General features: G+C 43.0%; 1 protein-coding gene across 2 annotated transcripts in view; it reads right to left on the reverse strand.

Annotated features, from left to right (window-relative positions):
* INTS1 (integrator complex subunit 1) overlaps positions 1–19,226 on the reverse strand; it is a 226,165-nt gene that overhangs the window by 190,402 nt on the left and 16,537 nt on the right. For both annotated transcript variants that reach the window (XM_077449122.1, XM_077449121.1), the window contains 3 exons: positions 18,710–18,777; positions 12,247–12,537; positions 5,314–5,510 (listed from right to left, as the gene is read on the reverse strand). In XM_077449122.1, the coding sequence (XP_077305248.1) occupies positions 5,314–5,510; positions 12,247–12,537; positions 18,710–18,767 (546 nt within the window). In that variant the 5' untranslated portion in view covers positions 18,768–18,777. The remainder of the gene's footprint in view (positions 1–5,313; positions 5,511–12,246; positions 12,538–18,709; positions 18,778–19,226) is intronic.

Genomic DNA, 19,226 nt, shown 5'->3' on the forward strand with positions numbered 1-19,226 from the left:
GGACGCAAACAGATCTATGTCCGGGATACCCCATTCCCCTGGGAACAACTGCTGGCGACTTAAGTAGTCATCCTGCCAGTTCTCTACCCTCGGAAAGAAGATTGCTGATATGCACGGCACATGCTTTTCTGCCCAGGTTAGGATATGGTTTATCTCTCCCTGGGCCACTTCTGGTGCCCCCTTGGTGATTAATATAAGACACGGCATTGTCAGATTGAATCCTGACAGCAGAATTCCACAACCTGAATGCCCAGGCCTTTAGGGCTAGGTGCGCTGTCCAAATCCCTACAATGTTGATGGGCAAAGTCCTTTCGGTTCTGGACCATTTCCTTGGACAGATGCCTCTTCCAGGACTGCTCCCCAACCCGAACGGCTGGCATCTGTTATTATCACCTTCCAGGTAAATGGCTAAGGAGGATTTCCCCTTCTGCAGATTCTCGGATATCCTTCACCAACTGAGGCTCTGGCACACTTTTGGGGACGACCGCATTGGAAAATCTAGAGCTTGACCTCCTGTTCCAGGCAGACAGGATACTATTTTGCAGCAGTCTCGAATGAAACTAAGCATAGGGAACTGCTTCGAATTAAGACACCATCTTCCCCAACAACCTCATACAGGCGAATAGAAGGACCCTTCTTTGCCCTGACCACCTGAACCAGCTCCTTTATAGCGCTGATCTTTGCCTGGGGTAAAAACACCCTCTTCTGGGCTGTTTCTATAACCAGACTCAAGTACTCTAATCTTCTCATGGGCTTTAAAGAAGATTTCTCTAGGTTGAGGACCCAACCTAGAGGGTACTTTCCCCACTTGATATCTTTTAGATATATTTGTCCAAATCATCCCCAAACAGCTTTTTCACAGCGGAAAGGAAAACCAGCCAGGAGCTTTTTGCATGGCGCTTCAGCTGACCAACTTTTCAACCGCAGGATTCTACGCATATCTACCTACCCAAGCGTAAGCCAAAAGGTTTGAAGAATAGAATAGAATCTCTGATTGCATCAATTGCAAAACACGAAGCCGCTGCCAGCTTTGATAAATCCTGGGTCTACTCATCAGGGAAAACCTTGAGCACCTGTTTCAAATGGTCTCTTAAGGATTGACATACCCCAATTGCCGCCACTACAGGTTGAGCCACTGAACCTGCCAAGGAGAAAATGTTTTTTAACAGGAATTACAATTTTTAATCAATTGGATTCCTAAGCATTTGCGCATTGTCAACCGGACAAGTCAAACTTTTATTGAAGAGCGGACCATTTCAGTAAGAGAATGCACCACCAATTTCTCAGAATGTGAAGCTGAAGGTGGTCCTTCCCCACTTCATTCCTCGGAAGAAGAGTCATCACTCTCTTCACAGTCCCGAGGGGGATTCATCTTCCCTCTCTGACTGTTCCTCTGTTTGAGGATCCTGGGTAGTAGAAGGGGACCTAACGCGTTTTCTTCCACTCTGTGAAGATGTGATTAAAGCTGTTAATCTTTCCTCCAATTTCCTCTCTATATTACTAAGGAAAAAAGCTCCTCAGTAATATAGACAGGGGCTGACTGTCAGAAGCAATTGGAACCCCTGATGACCCCGATGGCTCACTCTGACCAGCCTCCCTAGGCTTTTTGGGGGGGGGGGGGTGATGTTGCAGAGGGAGGGTCCTCAGAGTCGGAGGGCGACTCCCTTTGTGCTCTTGTCTTTTGAGGTATTTGAATCTCTCCCTCTGGTCATGTTGCCCAGCACAAAATGTAGAGGTACACTGCTGAGCAAATAGTCCAGCAACTGCTGCTGCTATTAATGCTTAGCCTGATGCAAAATAAATAAATGTGGCCTGGGAATGCCTGTGTCACCAACACTGACATGCCCCCGTCTGTTCTGTCGTCGTCGTCCCCCGTCAGCTGAATGCATCTGAAAAAAGGTGCACTTTATAGCAGACACAGCCCTGCATTTGTGAACATCTGAGACACGTCAACGTTGCGCTAAGCCCCACCCTCTCCGTCCAACTTTCCAACACGGGAGTGGCTCGGCATATCGCTGACTGGCCCATGCACCTTCTGCCTCCTGGAGAGAAGAGGTACCTCTGTCCAGGTGGGGAACATTTGAAAGAAAAAAAAAAAACCCTTCCCACATCTTACTTGGGATGGAGGAAGCGTGCAGCTTGTATGGACACAGAACGAACTGACAAGCATGGAATCAGATACGTGCTCTTGACAGCCCCCCAGTGGCGACTTTAGGCATGACAACATTTATTTAAAAGGAGAAAACCCACAAGAAATAGAAAAAATCTTTAGCAATTTCCCTTACCTTACCCAGCTGCAGGGTTATGTGGTAAAACCTGACAGATCCAATTTTCACCACTCACTAACCTTCAGGGACCGGGGCCCCTTTTTTATCGGGGGATCCACATCCCTGGACCTGTAAAGCACCCCACCAGGAAATATGGCTGAAAAAAATCAAGCACTGGTCCAGTTCTAAAAAGAGAAGCGTTACAGGCAAGACCTCGTTTCTTCTGCCATGAGGCTTGGGTACCATTCAATTCGGCCTGAAAAGACACTTTGAATGGATCTGGTTGCATGGCTTGCCCCAACGATTTTTCCAGTGAAGCTCAGCACAGGACATCTTTATTCGTGACCAAAACCTAAGACAAAAAAACGGAGGTACTCCCGGTAAGGGGAGGGGTTATATATACTTCCTGTCTAGGGTGTGCCAATGTCCATCACCTGAAGGTGCCATATAACCCATACAGTAATTACTGTGGCTCTGTGTCCCCTTGATGTACAATAAAGAAATATTGACACTTTGGGCCAAATTTGGACATTTTCACTTAGAGGTGTATTCACTTTTGTTGCCAGCAATTTAGACATTAATGGCTGTGTGTTGAGTGTATTTGAGGGGACAGTAAATTTACACTGTTATATAAGATGTACACTCACTACTTTACAAAGTGTAATTTCTTCAATGTTGTCACATGAAAAGATATAATACAATATTTACAAAAATGTGAGGGGTGTACTCATTTTGTGAGATACTGTATCATGGCCTCTGTCATACCATATATCAGTGATGGTGAACCTTGGCACTCCAGATGTTTTGAAATTACATTTCCCATGATGCTCCACTACACTGCAGAGTACAAGAGCATCATGGGAAATGTAGTTCCAAAACATCTGGAGTGCCAAGGTTCACCATCACTGCCATATATGATCAAGCAATAAAAGGCTGTCTCTGCACAGCACATGCGTAGAATGAAATGTGGGGACACAGGACAGAAACTACCCAGTTCTTTTCATCCATGGGGTTGAGATCTATAGGTGTGAGCAGTTGTATTTAAGAGTACCTGTTTATCACTCTCTCTCTAAACCATCTAAAAGGAGAGCTTATCAGTGTGCTGCAACTCCATCATTGACCAATCAGTAGGCTGGGAGTGAAGCATTGGCCAAGCCATAAGGCTTACCCTTTAGGGTAGCGTCACACTGTCTCGGTGTGGTCACACTGCACTTTGGGCAAAGCCCAGCTAACCAATGGGTTTCGTGCAGGTTAGCTGCACTTTCCCATAGACTTCTATAATGTCCCGAACTTTTGGTGTGGTGTCAGAAAGTGAACCAAAGATGCAGCATGCAGAAGTTTTGGTGCGTTTTCTAAAACCAAACCCGCAGGACTACATAGAAGTCTATTGGAAAGAGCAGCTAACCTGCACAAAAACCACAGACTAGCTGCACTTTAGCAAAAGAGCAGCGGGGCTGTGTGAAGCCACTCGTAAAGGAGGTAAGGTAGTAGCTATGCTATCTGGAAGGGATTCATGGATCACAAGGCTAGCTAAGCAGAATTAAAAATGCTTTGGCAGATAAGACAGTTTAAACGTATTTCACCCCTGTAATAAGCTCTCTGCCTGGAGCTCAACTTATATCTGAAAAATAAAACTAGCTTGTACGAAGTTTTACAATGAATACTCCTCAAATTACACAAAATTCTGACAGTAAAACCTTTAGGTAGTGGCATATTACAAGAACTAACTTACAAAAATGGTACCATAGAAAGTGGAAAATCATAGAATGGGAAAATCAGTGAGCCAATCACACAAGCAGGAAATTATGTTTCTGGGAAGCATTCTGTAAACATTACGTGTACAGAACATCTCCAGGTAGCCATATCACATTGCATTTTACAGAAAATGACAGAGCTGCAGATTGAAAAGGAAAGGTCATTTTTATGACTTGAGCTGCAATAGTATATGCTATATTTTATTTATTTGCCCTTTTTGTTACCCCACGAAAGTGGAGTTACCCTTCACATTTTATTGAAAACAATAAGAAAAATGGACAGTTACAGTGCAAAGATACTATGCAATAATATTAACAGAGAACAAATTCAAAAAGAGGTTTTCTCTGCAAATATTAATCAGTAAGCAATTGTGCAGAAAAGATGGATGACCGATTCATGTAACTTTGGGATGTTAGGTGATCAAACATTAATAATCCCAGATAACATAATACCAAGCTGATCTCTTCTAAATGTACAGTATATAGATTGAAAACCTTTTCTTTCTTTCTGTGGAAACATGACTGGATTAAATGTTTTTTTAGCCTATAGTACAGGTCTAAGTTGACACTGATCAGAATAAGGTTCAGGTAATATAACACTTTCACAAAAACCATAGAGAATCTGTAAGGGACCATTCTCACTACAACGCACATAAAAACGCACATGCAATTAATTGCATTTTCCACCTGTTTATGGATTTTTATACATGTTATTCTACAAAGTCCTTTTATTTTTCAAAGGCATGTTTTCTCTCACCTAACTGCAGTGCGGAAAAGGTGCATTGCATTTGTGAGCGTTTACAAGTATGTCTGTGTGTTGCAATGCAACATTAAGCAAACGTGTTACACAAAATTGCACAGCTTTGAAATGCAGAAAAACACAATGTTCTGGTGTGAACATGACACACAAAAAACTATTGTTTTCTATGTGTCATTTCTACAGTTGCATCAATACTGGTTTTTACCAGCGAGTACGCCAATGCCGCGTACCGAAACCTTTGCAGTACAATTTGAGCAGATTTAAAACAAATGCGATTTGAGGCTATTAATTTTGTATGGGCTCAAATCACACTACAAAAGGTATCGGTTTCAGGTTTCGGAGCATTTGCACAAGTATTCGTGCAAATGCTTAATACCGGCACAGATACCGGTATTGGTGCAACCCTAGTCACTGCAGTTACCTGCATTTATACACGAGGAAAGGCATAGCTAACTGCACATAGTGTGAATGGTACCTAATATGCAAACATGCAAAAAACATCCATATACATGTACATAAAGACAAGCCTCACCTCTATGACACCCTCTGTTGCAAATATATTGGGCTTCATTTTTGCAAGGTACATTAAACTTAAGTACAATGTAGGATCTGGTTTTGCTCTGTTTATTTTAAGTTGCTTCACTGCTCCACAGAGTACTCCTTCGATCCGGTCATCATTGCCTTCTTGCTCAGAAGCCTCAATATCATCTAGCAGAGATGCTGGAGGAACTGAAAGAAGGGGAAGAAAGGATCATCAGGCCTTTTACAGAAAATGAATTTTGAAAAAACAACAATTCCTGATGCTAAGCTAAATAGTAGGAAAATTACGAATGCATTCTCGGAAACTCTGCAACCGACAAAGAGTAAGGCAGTCCACTGAAAGTAATTGAAATTTCCCTTGATTCCATGTACAGTAGGTAGCTCAAGTAGTGCTTTCAAACCACCTTTGGGTAGGGGCTAATACCCAAATCATCCCGGGCCATACCCTGTTCTAAGGGCCCATTCTCACCTTAAAGTTGCAGTAACAAACAAAGTGCCGGGAGAAAGGCACTTTTTCAAGTAAGGAGCCATTTGGCTGTGTATTTTTTTTAATTTTCTTAATAAAATTGAATTACGCTATGGAGGCTTTCTATCTGTTTTCTATATACCGCACTTCCCGTACTTGTCTGTGAGGAGGAAGGCTGAAATTGTCTACAGGTTAAAAGCATGTGAGCAGGCACAACCCTGCAGAAGCGATTATTGACCAACTTTTTCAATAAAGTGGTCAATAAAATCTGGTAGGCTGAATCATATTACAATCACTTATTTGGTGTGGATGATCGAGGCTGTGGTGAAGGATCACGTGGAAGGTTGTGGCTACATCTCTCTACACGAAAGATCGGTCATCGTTTTGTGTGTGACAATCACATCACGTTATAGAGGAACTTTTATTTGGAATAGTTTAAGTTTCAAGGACTTTTACACTATAGTTGTTGCAGCAATTGCTGTCACTGGGGTGTTATCACATGAATGTGTGAATTGTTGTTTAAATTCATTTCAGGTACATATTATGGTGAATGTACTATGAGTAGTTGCAGATATGATATTTGTTAAAAAGTGGTAAATTATTGTTAATGAGAGGGTTATTATTCACGTTGATGATGAATGTTTTTTTTTGCTAATTAGCAACCCCTACAAATTATCCAACAAACAAATTACACCTGTTAACGTGTTGCGTTTACACTCAATTTCAGCTGCATCTCAACATAATAACGCAATGCTCCTGGTACCCAAAGTAACTACCATGCAGGGTGCTGAATTACAAAAGAAAAACAAACAGTGTAGGATTTGGTCTGTATTGGTGCATTTAAAATAAACAGGCTGCCTTAGCATACTGAACATTAAGGTGTGACATAACGAAAGTTAAAAAACACAGCATAGGGCCAACTAGGTTTGAATGGGCCCTAAGGGGTACATCTATCAGCATGTAACGCTTCATGTGGACAAACCATGCAAATTCAACAAAGCCACTCAGGCTGCTGGTTTAAACCTTATTATATTCTGCTCACTGTAGCAGTGTAATTAATGCTGTGGCGCGGGATTCCAGCCTGCGGCTAGTTTCCTTGGCTTTGTTTCCTATTGTGGCTTGTTCTGGTTGGAATACAGCACATTACCACTGTTAGCAAGCATGCCTATATAGCACACTCCAATGCAGATCTAGCCATGCCCTTTATGACAAAACGCACAGAAAGGAGCTTGTGTGACGCAACGCAAGTGTATGCCGGGGGCGGCAGTCATCTTGTTGGCAGTGTGAGCTGAGAGTTTGTATCCAGCAACAATTTTTAAAAGTTGGATTATGTGAGTGCAATATCTTTTTTATGAATACAATCATATTAAGGATTACTGCACCCTGAGGTTTATTCCTTTATTTTTTATGGGATTAATACTTGTGTGGATCTAACGGTGTGAATACTGGGAGCGGAGTGTGGAGACCAGGGTACCTGTATCCATCCTGCTTTGCCTGTGATCATGGTGTACTGGGATCAAGGAATTTCACCAAATCCATTGCTAATTTGACCCCTGTAACAAGGGTCCACATTCAAAGTATACCCCATCATGTGTGCGGTCTCCAATCACATTTGAGGATCAAATGTTTTATGGACATTTTCTTTGAGCGCTGCATCTACAATATAACTCAGATAGCATGAACCAAGCACAATGATGGCGTGGTTTTGACTTTTGTATGTTATTCTTGATTGATATAGTGGGGGTTTTTTTTATACACCGTTGTGGACTCTTACATAATCTGTCTCTATAAACATGCAGCATATGTTTAGATCTGGGGATGTTTCAGGCTGTGGTGCTACTTCACCACGATTTCAAAGCTACAGTTCAATGCAATATGCACATCTCATTTCATTGCGGCTTGTAACTTAATTTAACAGAAGTCTATGCAAGTCTCAATGAAATGAGAAAAAAGTAGCGCAGGAACCTTTTTCAGAGACGTAGCGATTTGAACGGTTCCATTGTTGGCAAATGGAACTGTCAAATCACAGGACAAATCGTACTGGTGTGAACCAGGGCTAAAGCAGGTATGTGAATAATTTCTTTTTGACCAAGTATGTGTGAATGATAAAGGGATCATTTACCCTAAGCCCTTGGACACACGGTCGGACATTCTGACAACCAAATCCGTTGGATTTTGTCCGACGGATTTTGTCCAAAACTGTTGCATACACACGGTCGGACAAAGTTGTCGGAAAATCTGATTGTACATAACGTGATGACGTTATTTCCTTACGACGGGACTACGTTCAGGCTAGTAGCCAATAGCTTTGGACTAGGAATTTGATCTGAGCATGCGTGCCACTTTGTCCGTCGGAGTAGGCTACACATGATCGGAGTATGTCCGATCAGAGCATGTTGTCGGAAAATTTTATAGACAAGTTGGATATTCCGACGGAAACAGCCCGATGGAGACCACACACAGTCGGATTATCCGACAATACGGTCCAATCGGACACATTCCGTTGGAATCTCCGACCGTGTGTACAAGGGCTTACACTGCCCTTTGAAAAATATCTACGGTGCACCAGTCCACTTGCATGGGTCGAGTTTGGGTGTATTTTTTACCAAGCCATATGTACCATCACGTTGAAACACTGTTAGCTTAAGGTGGGAGATAAAATTGCAGTTTAGCTGTCTATTTTTACATCCCTTAACCGTAAGTGTAAACGAGGCCTCAGAGGGTTGAATTGGAAATCCCTGGCCTGTATAATCCCAGGCGTTTCCTAGATTTTGAGCATCTGGATGGCCAGGTACATTAAAGTGATTTAAGGGTGACAAAGGAACAATTTATCTTTTTCTCAAGGAGTTTGCACAGTTATTAATGAGACCTCTGGGGCATATGCCCTGCAATAAGTGGTTGAATATGAAAAAACTTGGCTAAAGCTCTGGAACCAGTAAGCCCAATGCACCCTTTCATTGTGTGATACAGAATCTACACCAGTATTGGATAAGCTAGTATCTGAAGATGCAAGTATCGACTCTGCTGGTGCACTAGTATGAAAATTATACTCTAAAGGAAAATTCTGATTTGTAAGAAGAGTATACTGTACATAAAGAGTGATGTGTCCAGAGATGCCATGTGCTCCCTGAGATTGCACATATTATCACTGTGACCTAAAATGAAATTACAGAAACTGAAAATCAGAATTAAAGGATTTTGACTTACCTGTAAAATCAGTTACTTGGAGCACAGGACCGAAGCATATTCTTAAATGACTGGGTTATATGTTGCTACCTCCGGGTTACTGAATGCTGGCAAACATAACTGTAAGGACCCCATATAATCCCATCCACTGACCGTTATCAAAAAGAATAGACAGAGGGGAGGGTTTGTGTCCTGTACGCTAAAAGAAGCTGATTTTACAGGTAAAACAAACCAAAAAATAAAGAAAAAGATTTGATTGTATAATAAAAGGACACAGGTAAATTCTTAGAGAATTAAGACGTCCAAAGGCAATGCAAAAAAAAAAAAGAGAGAAAGAAGGCAGCACAGCAAACAAACAAACTACCAACAAGCCCAAATAGAAAACAAATAAAAGGTAGAAGAGCCTAACTAGACAGTTATTTGTAGCACCTTACAGCCAAAGCTGACATCAGCAGAGGCTCGAACATCGACCTGCTTTAACTTAGCAAATGTGACAACAGAGGACCATGTGGCAGTCTTACAAATCTGTGGAACACATGCTTGATGCTGAATGGCCCAAGAAACTCCCCACTAACCTAGGGGAGTTGGCCTTAACAGGAAAGGAAGGAACCTTATCCTGTAGGGAACAGGCTTGAACAATTACCTGACACATCCATCTAGTGAATGTGGACTAAGAAGCATGATGTCCTTTTCAAGAGCCTTCAGGAAGAATAAAAAGAGAATCAAAGTCAGTGCCGGTTCACACAGGAGCGGCTTCAAAGTCGCCTGACTCCCATCTGACTCTGAAGCCACCCCGTACAGTGCGACTTCAGCACGGCTTGCAAAATGACTTCTGTACTGAAGTCAATGCAAGTAGTACAGGAACCTTTTTCTGAGTCGCTCTTGTTAGAACGGTTCCATTCCACTGCATGGAGCGTGCACTTGACAGGCTGACATGTCATCTGACAGGTCACCCCTGTGTGAACTAGCACTAAGTCTGTAGCCAACAGGTAAACTCATGCAGCACGAACCGCATCCACACAGTGAAGAAAGACCTCTCTAGAGTGTGTTGGAGTATAATACGGCAGATGACATTATGATTAAGGTAAAAGAAGGCCACCTTGGACAGAAAGGAACCTTTAGGACTCAGGACAGCCTTATCCTATTGCCACATCAGGAAAGGTTCCTTACAAGATAATGCTGCCAGCTCATATACTAGTCTAGCGGAAGTGATGGTGACAAGAAAAAAAAACTTTCTACTGAGCTCAGCTAAAAGAATGTGCCAGATAAAGCTTTTTAAAAGCCTCCCTTGAAACCTAAGTACCAGACTGAGATCCCACAGCATCACCAGAGTGTGTCTGAGCCCTTGTACACACGGTCAGACATTCCGACAACAAAATCCGACGGATTTTGTCCGAAACTGGTGTTGCATACACACGGTCGGACAAAGTTGCCGGAAAATCCCATCGTTCAGAACGTGTTGACGCAATTTAGTTACGACGGGACTACGTTCAGGCTAGTAGCCAATAGCTTTGGTCTCGTAATTTGATCTGAGCATGCGTGGCACTTTGTCCAATCGGAATTCTCTACAAACGATTGGACAAAGTCAGATCGGATCATGTTGTCGGAAAATTTTATAGCCCAGCTCTAAAACTTGGTCCGTCAGATATTCAGACGGAAACAGTCCGATGGAGCCCACACACAGTCGGATTATCCGACAACACGGTCCGATCGGACATTTTCCGTCGGAATGTCCGACCATGTGTACAAGGGCTAAGAGGAGCTAAATCCTGACTGGAGAAGACAGGATGTGTTCCACAGAGTATCATCTAGGACTACATTTTCTCTGCTCGCACAATGCAAAGTAGGCCTTCTAGAAGTTTTATATTTTGCAAGAAGTCGATTTTCTAGCATGGAGCAATGCCGGGTAAAGAAATCCAAAAAGCTTCTGTCCCTCACAACCTGAGCTTCAACAGCCAGGCCATCAAAGCCAGCTATTGAGAAGCAGGATGATAGATTGGATCTTGAAACAGAAGATCTACAGGATCCGGAAGAGGTCAAACTGAAGTATATCCGGGTACCAAACCCTCTTGGGCCAGTTTGGTGTCACAATAATCAATGGAATGCCATCTGATTGGATCCTGCAGAGCAAATGAAGAAGTAGTATCAGTTAAAGAAAAGCATAGATCAGACAAAACTGATCCCACAGGGTCACTAGAGAAATCTTGAGGATCGCTGGACCTGGCAACAGACATGCTCAGTTTTCTCTTGAACTGAAATGCTAACAGATCCACATCCTGTATCAGTGACAAGGGTTCTGAAAAACCTTCAGGTGAAGGGGCCATGCTCCTTGATCCAGACGCTGACAGTCATAATAGTTTCTACTTTCTTTTTAGCTGCTCAACCTTTGGCGCCTCCTTGGTGGTTGATGGAGACCACAGTCACAGCAATGTCTGACAGAACCTTAGATGGAAGCACCCAAAGCTGAGATGTCCAGTATTAAATGAACCTAAGCGCTAAAATATTTATTGGAAGTTTGGATTCCTCCACCAACCAGGTTCCCTGAACTGTCAACATTCCAAAGACTCCTCCCTCTCCTGACCGACTTGACATCCATCATGGGAATCTCCCAAGTCACTGGCAGAAACAATTTCTCCAACTCCAACACTAGAATGTAAATCCACAACGATAGGGAAAGGCGGGGCCATAAGGTAAATAATTGTTTAATACCCTATGCGTTCTTTCCCTCACTTCATGTTCAAGGTTATGAGCAGTGAATGTATATTTCAGTTACGTACATTGCTCTGAAATCCCATGAACTATTGAACCTGCCCAATGTAATGCGCATGCATCACCAGAGATGCCTGGATGTCAGAAAAGGCACACATCACAGCAAGACAGAGCCCCATGGCTGCACTTTTCCTGGCCTGACCATCACTCAGAAGCCTGTAAGTTTAACTCTTTTGGCAGACCTGTCACAAAACTAGGCAAAGTAAGTAATTGAAATAAACTTTGAAAAAACTGAAAGAATGGACAAAAAAAAATAAAAAATAAGGCACACATATATACTATAGTGGTAAAAATGTCTTTGAAGATTCATAAACTATTAGTAATACTGCAGGTCATGACATTATAAAAAGAAAAATAAACAGCTTCAGAGCCAGGAATGAAAAGAGCAAAAGATACTTATAAACAGTGTGTGTGTGCAATCTAACAAACTACTTGTTGACCTGCACTGCATATTCAATCCCAAGCAAATACAGAACATGTTCTAGAGTAAATAAGCATTGGCACCTTCAATTGGGACAACAGATGGCTCTTTGATAGATGGAGAGATCGCTCTCTTCTCAGCTACAGCTGCCTCAGCCAATCGCCCTAAGGCAGTCAAAGGGGTAGTGGATGAAAGTTTGGGCCGTTTACTGAGCCCAGGCAGTCCTGAAGTGCTGGCTAATGCAGCTGAGGCCTCTCGCTTCCGTTCAGAGGTCAGGCCAGAAGCAGCTGGCTTAAGAAGATTGGAGGGGGCTTTGGAGTCACTGGTTTGTCCCTTGGAGCCCAAAGCGATAAAATCTCCTGGAGGCGGATGACCTGCAAGTGAAAGAAAAAGAATATACATACAAATTACAAACTAAAGAAAACATATAGCAACAATAAGATGTAACTGAACTGTCAACTAATCATGCAAGCAAAAAGATGACTATGATCAGTTTATTTAAAGGAGAAATTTAAAATTAAAAAAGTTAAATTAGGGTGGTGTTTTGTTTTTTTCAGTATTTTACCTGTATGCAACCTTTGCTGGAATATGTCCCTTTTGCGCTTTCATTACCTTAATGATTGCACACATGTATGGTGTCATATACTTACATTCTTTAGCACAGTATTTTTGCAAAACTTTCTGTTCTACGTTTTAGATTTAAAAAAAGAAACAAAAAAGGATTCACATAAAAAAAAAAAATATGAGTGAATTAAGTTTTTTTCTTCTTTATAATCCTTCCTGCAATAATATTTTCCTGTGCCTTAACATACAGTATGTATAAAGGCGAAGGTATACCAACCTTGCGTGACTTTGTATAGTGTGACTTAAACTCGGTTCACACAGGGACGACTTGTCGGGTGACTTAGCCGCCTGGCAAGTCGCGCTCCATTCTATACAATGGAACCGTTCCAATAGGAGCTACACAAGTCGCTCTGACTTAGAAAAAGGTTCCTGTACTACTTTGGGGGCGACGCATTGACTTCTATACAGAAGTCATTTTGCAAGCCACCGCTGAAGTCGGATGTGGGTTGCCTGAGGCAGCCACGCTGCAAGTCGTGCTGCCTCAGTGTAAACCGACCATTATACTTCCAGTTTCAGACTGACAACACTAGAGCTGACCAGAAGCGGTTATCTTTTATTTAGCCATTGCATTCTTCAATCCACCAAAACGTGTTGGATGGAGGATAACTCCGGCGTGTATACTATATTCTGACAGTGGCACCAGCATCTGTCAAAATACACTGATAACTGTTTGCAACCACTGATTGAGAGGCCATTTCTAGTATGTCTCTTCTGCTGAGCGGGGACTTAAAATGTGAACAGTTTAGCAAGGTTTTAATTGGTGTATGGCCAGCTTAAACCATTGTCTTGCAATTAGCAGCAGGTATGTCAGCCATGCACACTCATTCAGTTTGCTGATGGGTTGTATATCAGGTCTGCAGAAAACATATGCAGACCCTAATTGCCAAGTGAAGGCGTGAGTACGACAGGCTGACAGCAGCCACTAGCACAGTAGTTACTGTTCACCCCAGCACATCTCCTATTTTTTTTGCAGCATTATTTTAAATAAAAATAAATAAATAAAAAGCTTTATATATTGACAATGCCCCACAAAGCAACAGCTGGAAGTTGAGGGGTGGTGCTTCATCTGTTTAGGACCAGAGACAAGTGTGCTTGAGTTACGTCAAAGATGGCTGAAATACAGGCCAATTTTTTCTGTATCAGCCAAATCTCAAGCCACAAGTGTCACCACTCAGTTCAAAGTCAATGTAAAGATCAAATGAGCTGGGTAGAAAATGTTCAGCTCAGCAGTAACTGCAATCTGTAAGATGTGGTCACTGTTCTGGTATTAGGGCAGCTGCAGGTGCTGCAACTGTGTGAATACTATAGTCAATAGTTGATCACCTCCTTCCTCTTTAGCAGTTTAGCGTGGGTAAAAGGGGTCTACTTATTTCCTTTCATTCAGCTATTCAGGATGAACAAGAGAAATCTCAAAGTATATGGATAGCTTAAAGCTGATTCCATGATTTATTTCACTTAAAGTGCTGCAGCAGGTCCAAGCACTGTATGTACTGCATGTAGCTTCAGCTAACATATAGTACACAGCGCTAGGTCCTGGCTGTTAGAGACCTCCCAACTCACACCAGGAACAATACCGAGACGGTCTGAGCAGCACTCAACCATTCATAGGCAGGTTTGTATTCTGTGAATGAATACACTGCTTTCTCTGACTGGTTGATTTAGAGGTCACAATGTCATCAGCCCACCTCTTTCCCTCAGCCAATCAGAGGAAGCTTTGTACTCATTCACAGTATGCAATGCTTACAGGAAAGAAGAGGAGGAAATTGGGACTTTAAATGAGGATCAACATATAAAATAAAAATAGAAAAAGTACATATATGTATAGAGGGTCTTCCCGCCTCAACCCCAGGGGAGACACCTTACCTGAGATCCCCACAAGTTTCCGTGCAGAGGTTGGGCCCAGCCTTGAGGCAGAGTTGTAAGTCACTGACCTGTCGCCACTTTTTGGGAAAATAACTTTTCTCCCCTATTTTAGAGGGCACTATTAACAAATGATATTTCTTTACAGTATATTGTCGTACTACACTACTAATGAGTGGCTGTAATGCCATGAAATGCGTTGAGTGCTACTAGATACCAAGATACAAGTACACTCCTTTCAAGAGTTTGGTATGAATTTTGGATTGTAATAATAAACCAACTTATTTATATATACATATGTGAACATAGCTGCCTATGAATGGCTGAGTGCCGCTCAGACCCACTCGATATTGTTCTGGGTCTCTGTCTCTGTCTCACAGCCGAAACACAGCTAAAGCTACATGCAGTACATACAGTGCTTAGAGCTGCTGCAGCACTTGGTTAAGGAAATAAGAAGTCAGGACCAGCTTGGTCCACAAGAACTATTTTAACCACTTGCTTACTGGGTACTTAAACACCCTTCCTGACCAGACCAATTTTCAGCTTTCGGTGCTCTCACACTTTGAATGACAATTACTCAGTCATGCAACACTGTACCCAAATGAATTTTGTGTCCTTTTTTTCCCACAAATAGAGCTTTCTTTTGGTGGTATTTGATCACCTCTGGGGTTTTTATTTTTTGCGCTATAAATGAAAAGACCGAAAATTTTGAAAAAAACGCATATTTCTTTGTTTCTGTGATAAAATTTTGCAAATTATAATTTTTTTTTTCATAAATTTTGGCCACAATTTATACTGCTACATATCTTTGGTAAAAATAACCCAAATTAGTGGATATTATTTGGTCTTTGTGAAAGTTAGAGAGTCTACAAGCTGTGATGCGAATCGCACAAAATTGATCACACATGATGTACTGGTGGCCTATCTCATTTCTTGCGACCCGAACAAGTCAGGAAAGTACAAATACCCCCCAAATGACCCCTTTTTTGAAAGTAGACATTCCAAGGTATTTACTAAGATGCATGGTGAGGTTTTTGATGTTGTCATCTTTTTCCCACAATTCTTTGCAAAATGAAGATTTTTTTTTTTTCTCACAAAATTTTCAATGTAATAGGTTATTTCTCTCACATGGCATGTGTATACCACAAATGACACCCCAAAATACGTTCTGCTACTCCTTCTGAGTATTACGATACCAAATGTGTGAGACTTTTAAACAGCCTGACCACATACAGAGGCCCAATATTGAAATAGCACCATCAGGCGTTCTAGGAGCATAAATTACACATTTCATTTCTCAACCACCTATTACATTTTTGAAGGCCCTGGAGCACCAGGACAATGGAAATGCCCACAAAGTGACCCCATTTTGGAAAGCTAACACCCCAACGTATAATCTATGAGGCATAATGAGTCGTTTGAATGGTTCATTTTTTTCCCAGAAGTTTTGGGAAAATGTGTAAAAAAATGAAAACGCATTTTTTTTTACGCAAAGTTGTCCATTTATAAGATATTTCCAACACATAGCATGTACATAGCAAAAATGACACCCCAAAATACGTTCTACTACTCCTGAGTATAACGATACCAAATGTGTGAGACTTTTACACAGCCTGGTCACATACAGAGGCCCAATATTGAAATAGCACCATCAGGCGTTCTAGGAGCATAAATTACACATCTTATTTCTCAACCACCTATTACATTTTTGAAGGCCCTGGAGCACCAGGACAATGGAAATGCCCACAAAGTGACCCCACGTGGCATTGACGACACGTGGCACTGACAGATGGCACTGGAGGCAGATGGCACTGGAGGCAGATGGGGCTGGCAGATGGGGCTGGCAGATGGGGCTGGCAGATGGGGCTGGCAGATGGGGCTGGCAGATGGGGCTGGCAGATGGGGCTGGCAGATGGGGCTGGGGCTGGCACTGGCAGATGGTGCTGGCTATTTGCTCTGGCTAATTGCTCTGGCAAATGGGGCTGGCAGATGGCACTGCGGCTGGCAGATGGCACTGGCGCTGGCAGGTGGCACTGGCGCTGGCAGGTGGCACTGGCGGCACTGGGGCTGACGGCACTGGCGCTGACGGCACTGGGGCTGACGGATGGCACTGGCGCTGGCAGGTGGCACTGGCACGTGGCACTGGGGCTGGCGGCACTGGGGCTGGCGGATGGCACTGGTGCTGGCAGGTGGCACTGGCGCTGGCAGGTGGCACTGGCAGGTGGCACTAGCAAGTGGCACTGGCGGCACTTGCGGCACTGGTGGTGGCAGGTGGCACTGGCAGGTGGCACTGGCGGCACTGGCACTGGGGCTGACGGATGGCACTGGCGCTGGCAGGTGGCACTGGCAGGTGGCACTGGCGGCACTGACGGCACTGGGGCTGACGGATGGCACTGGCAGGTGGCACTGGCAGGTGGCACTGACGGCACTGGGGCTGACGGACGGCACTGGGGCTGGCGCTGGCAGGTGGCGCTGGCAGGTGGCACTGGCAGGTGGCACTGGGCTGACAGATGGCACTGGCACTGGGGCTGACAGATGGCACTGGGGCTGACACTGGCACTGGGGCTGACACACAGATCGCTCTCCCTCCTCACACGCTGTCTCTGTGTGAGGAGGGAGAGACACGGCAATGGGAGATGATCTCATATGTTTACATATGAGATCATCTCCCATTGGCAGCTGCGATCGCGCTGTGAACGGCCGCTTTGATTGGCCGTTCACGGCGATCTGTATTTGCCTGTCTCCGGGAGACACGGCGAATACAATACTTGCGCGATGCGCGCCCCCGGTGGCGCGCATTGCGGAAGTAAACACCAGGCCGTCCAGGGACGGCCAGGCGAAGGAACCCGCCCGCTCTAAGGCCGTCATTCGGCTATAGGGTGGGCGGGAGGAGGTTAAGTTAAAGAAAACATGGTAATCAGCTTTAAGCGCTTAACCACTTACAGACCAGACCATTTTGCTGGTCAAAGACCAGACCACTTTTTGCGATTCGGCACTGCGTCGCTTTAACTGACAATTGCGCAGTCGTGCGACGTGGCTCCCAAACAAAATTGACGTCCTTTTTTTCCCACAAATAGAGCTTTCTTTTGGTGGTATTTGATCACCCCTGCGTTTTTTATTTTTTGCGCTATAAACAAAAATAGAGCGACAATTTAAAAAAAACACATTATTTTTTACTTTTTGTTATAATAAATATCCCCCAAAAATATATATAAAAAAAATTTCCCTCAGTTTAGGCCGATACGTATTCTTCTACATATTTTTGGTAAAAAAAAAAACACAATAAGCGCTTATTGATTGGTTTGCACAAAAGTTATAGCGTTTACAAAATAGGGATAGTTTTATGGCATTTTTATTAATAATTTTTTATTATTATTTTTTTTTTTTTTTACTAGTAATGGAGGCGATCAGCGTTTTTTATTGTGACTGCGACATTATGGCGGACACATCGGACATTTTTGACACATTTTTGGGACCATTGTCATTTATACAGCGATCACTGCTATATAAATGCAGTGATTCCTGTGTAAATGACACTGGCAGTGAAGGGGTTAACCAGTGGGTGGCAGTGTAGGGATTAAGTGTTCCTAGGGGTGTGTTACTAACTGTGGGGAGGGTTGGACTTTCATTTAGTGAACACTGATCTCTGCTCCAATCACATGGAGCAGAGATCAGCGTCACTAGTTGCTAGGCAGAATGGGGAAATGCTGTTTACAATGGCATCTCTCCGTTTAGCCGTTCCGTGAAACGATCGCGGGTATGCCCACAGCGATCGAGTCCGTGGGACCTGCGACCGGACTCGCGTGGGTACCGACCGGCACCGGCGTGCTCGCGATGGCAGGGCGGCATTGAAGATTGGCCGTACCTGTACGCCAATATGCCTGCCCGTGCCATTCTGCAGACGTACATCGGCGTGCGCTGGTCGGGAACCGGTTAATCTGGATTCTGATATGTCCATGATAAGCTTTCCCAATCATAAACAAGATCAGAGCCAGCAGAACCAAGTCATAGATCTAACAGCTACATGAATAGAAACTCTTTAGGTTAAAATTGATACCTTACCTGATGATTTTGCAGCTGAGCTGGGTCGACGCACAGTGGTTGCCTTTGGACGATTCATCTTGTTTATACTTTGAATAAATACAGAGATAAAGATAAATAACAGACTGTTAGGGCTGTGATTTGTATAAGTTATTAATACAATAAAGCGCATTTGCAACTTTCTGCTAAACTTGGGAAAAAGAAAACAGCATAAGTTCAGGTAATTGACAGCACAGCAACTGTAAGACCTATCACATCTGACTTTTAGCTGCAAGAGTTACTCTTCAATAAACTAAGTACAGCCAAATAAGGGGATAAGTATAAATTGTTCACATGTATGCCTGCAAAATTATAGTTTTAATATGTTTCACCCTTGTGCTAGTCAATAAATGCATCTCAATATAGCATTAGTATTTATTATTTTAGATGCTTGCAGCCTTGCATTTATTGACTGTTGTGCGAATTTCATTTTTTTTTTTTTATAATTTGAAACTGATATATATTTTTTTCTTTTAACTTACTGGCCAGTGCAGAGTTC

Source organism: Lithobates pipiens, unplaced genomic scaffold, assembly GCF_037356315.1.
Source record: "Lithobates pipiens isolate NorthernLeopardFrog02 unplaced genomic scaffold, aLitPip1_a1.2 Scaffold_22, whole genome shotgun sequence".
Classification (NCBI taxonomy): Eukaryota; Metazoa; Chordata; class Amphibia; order Anura; family Ranidae; genus Lithobates; species Lithobates pipiens.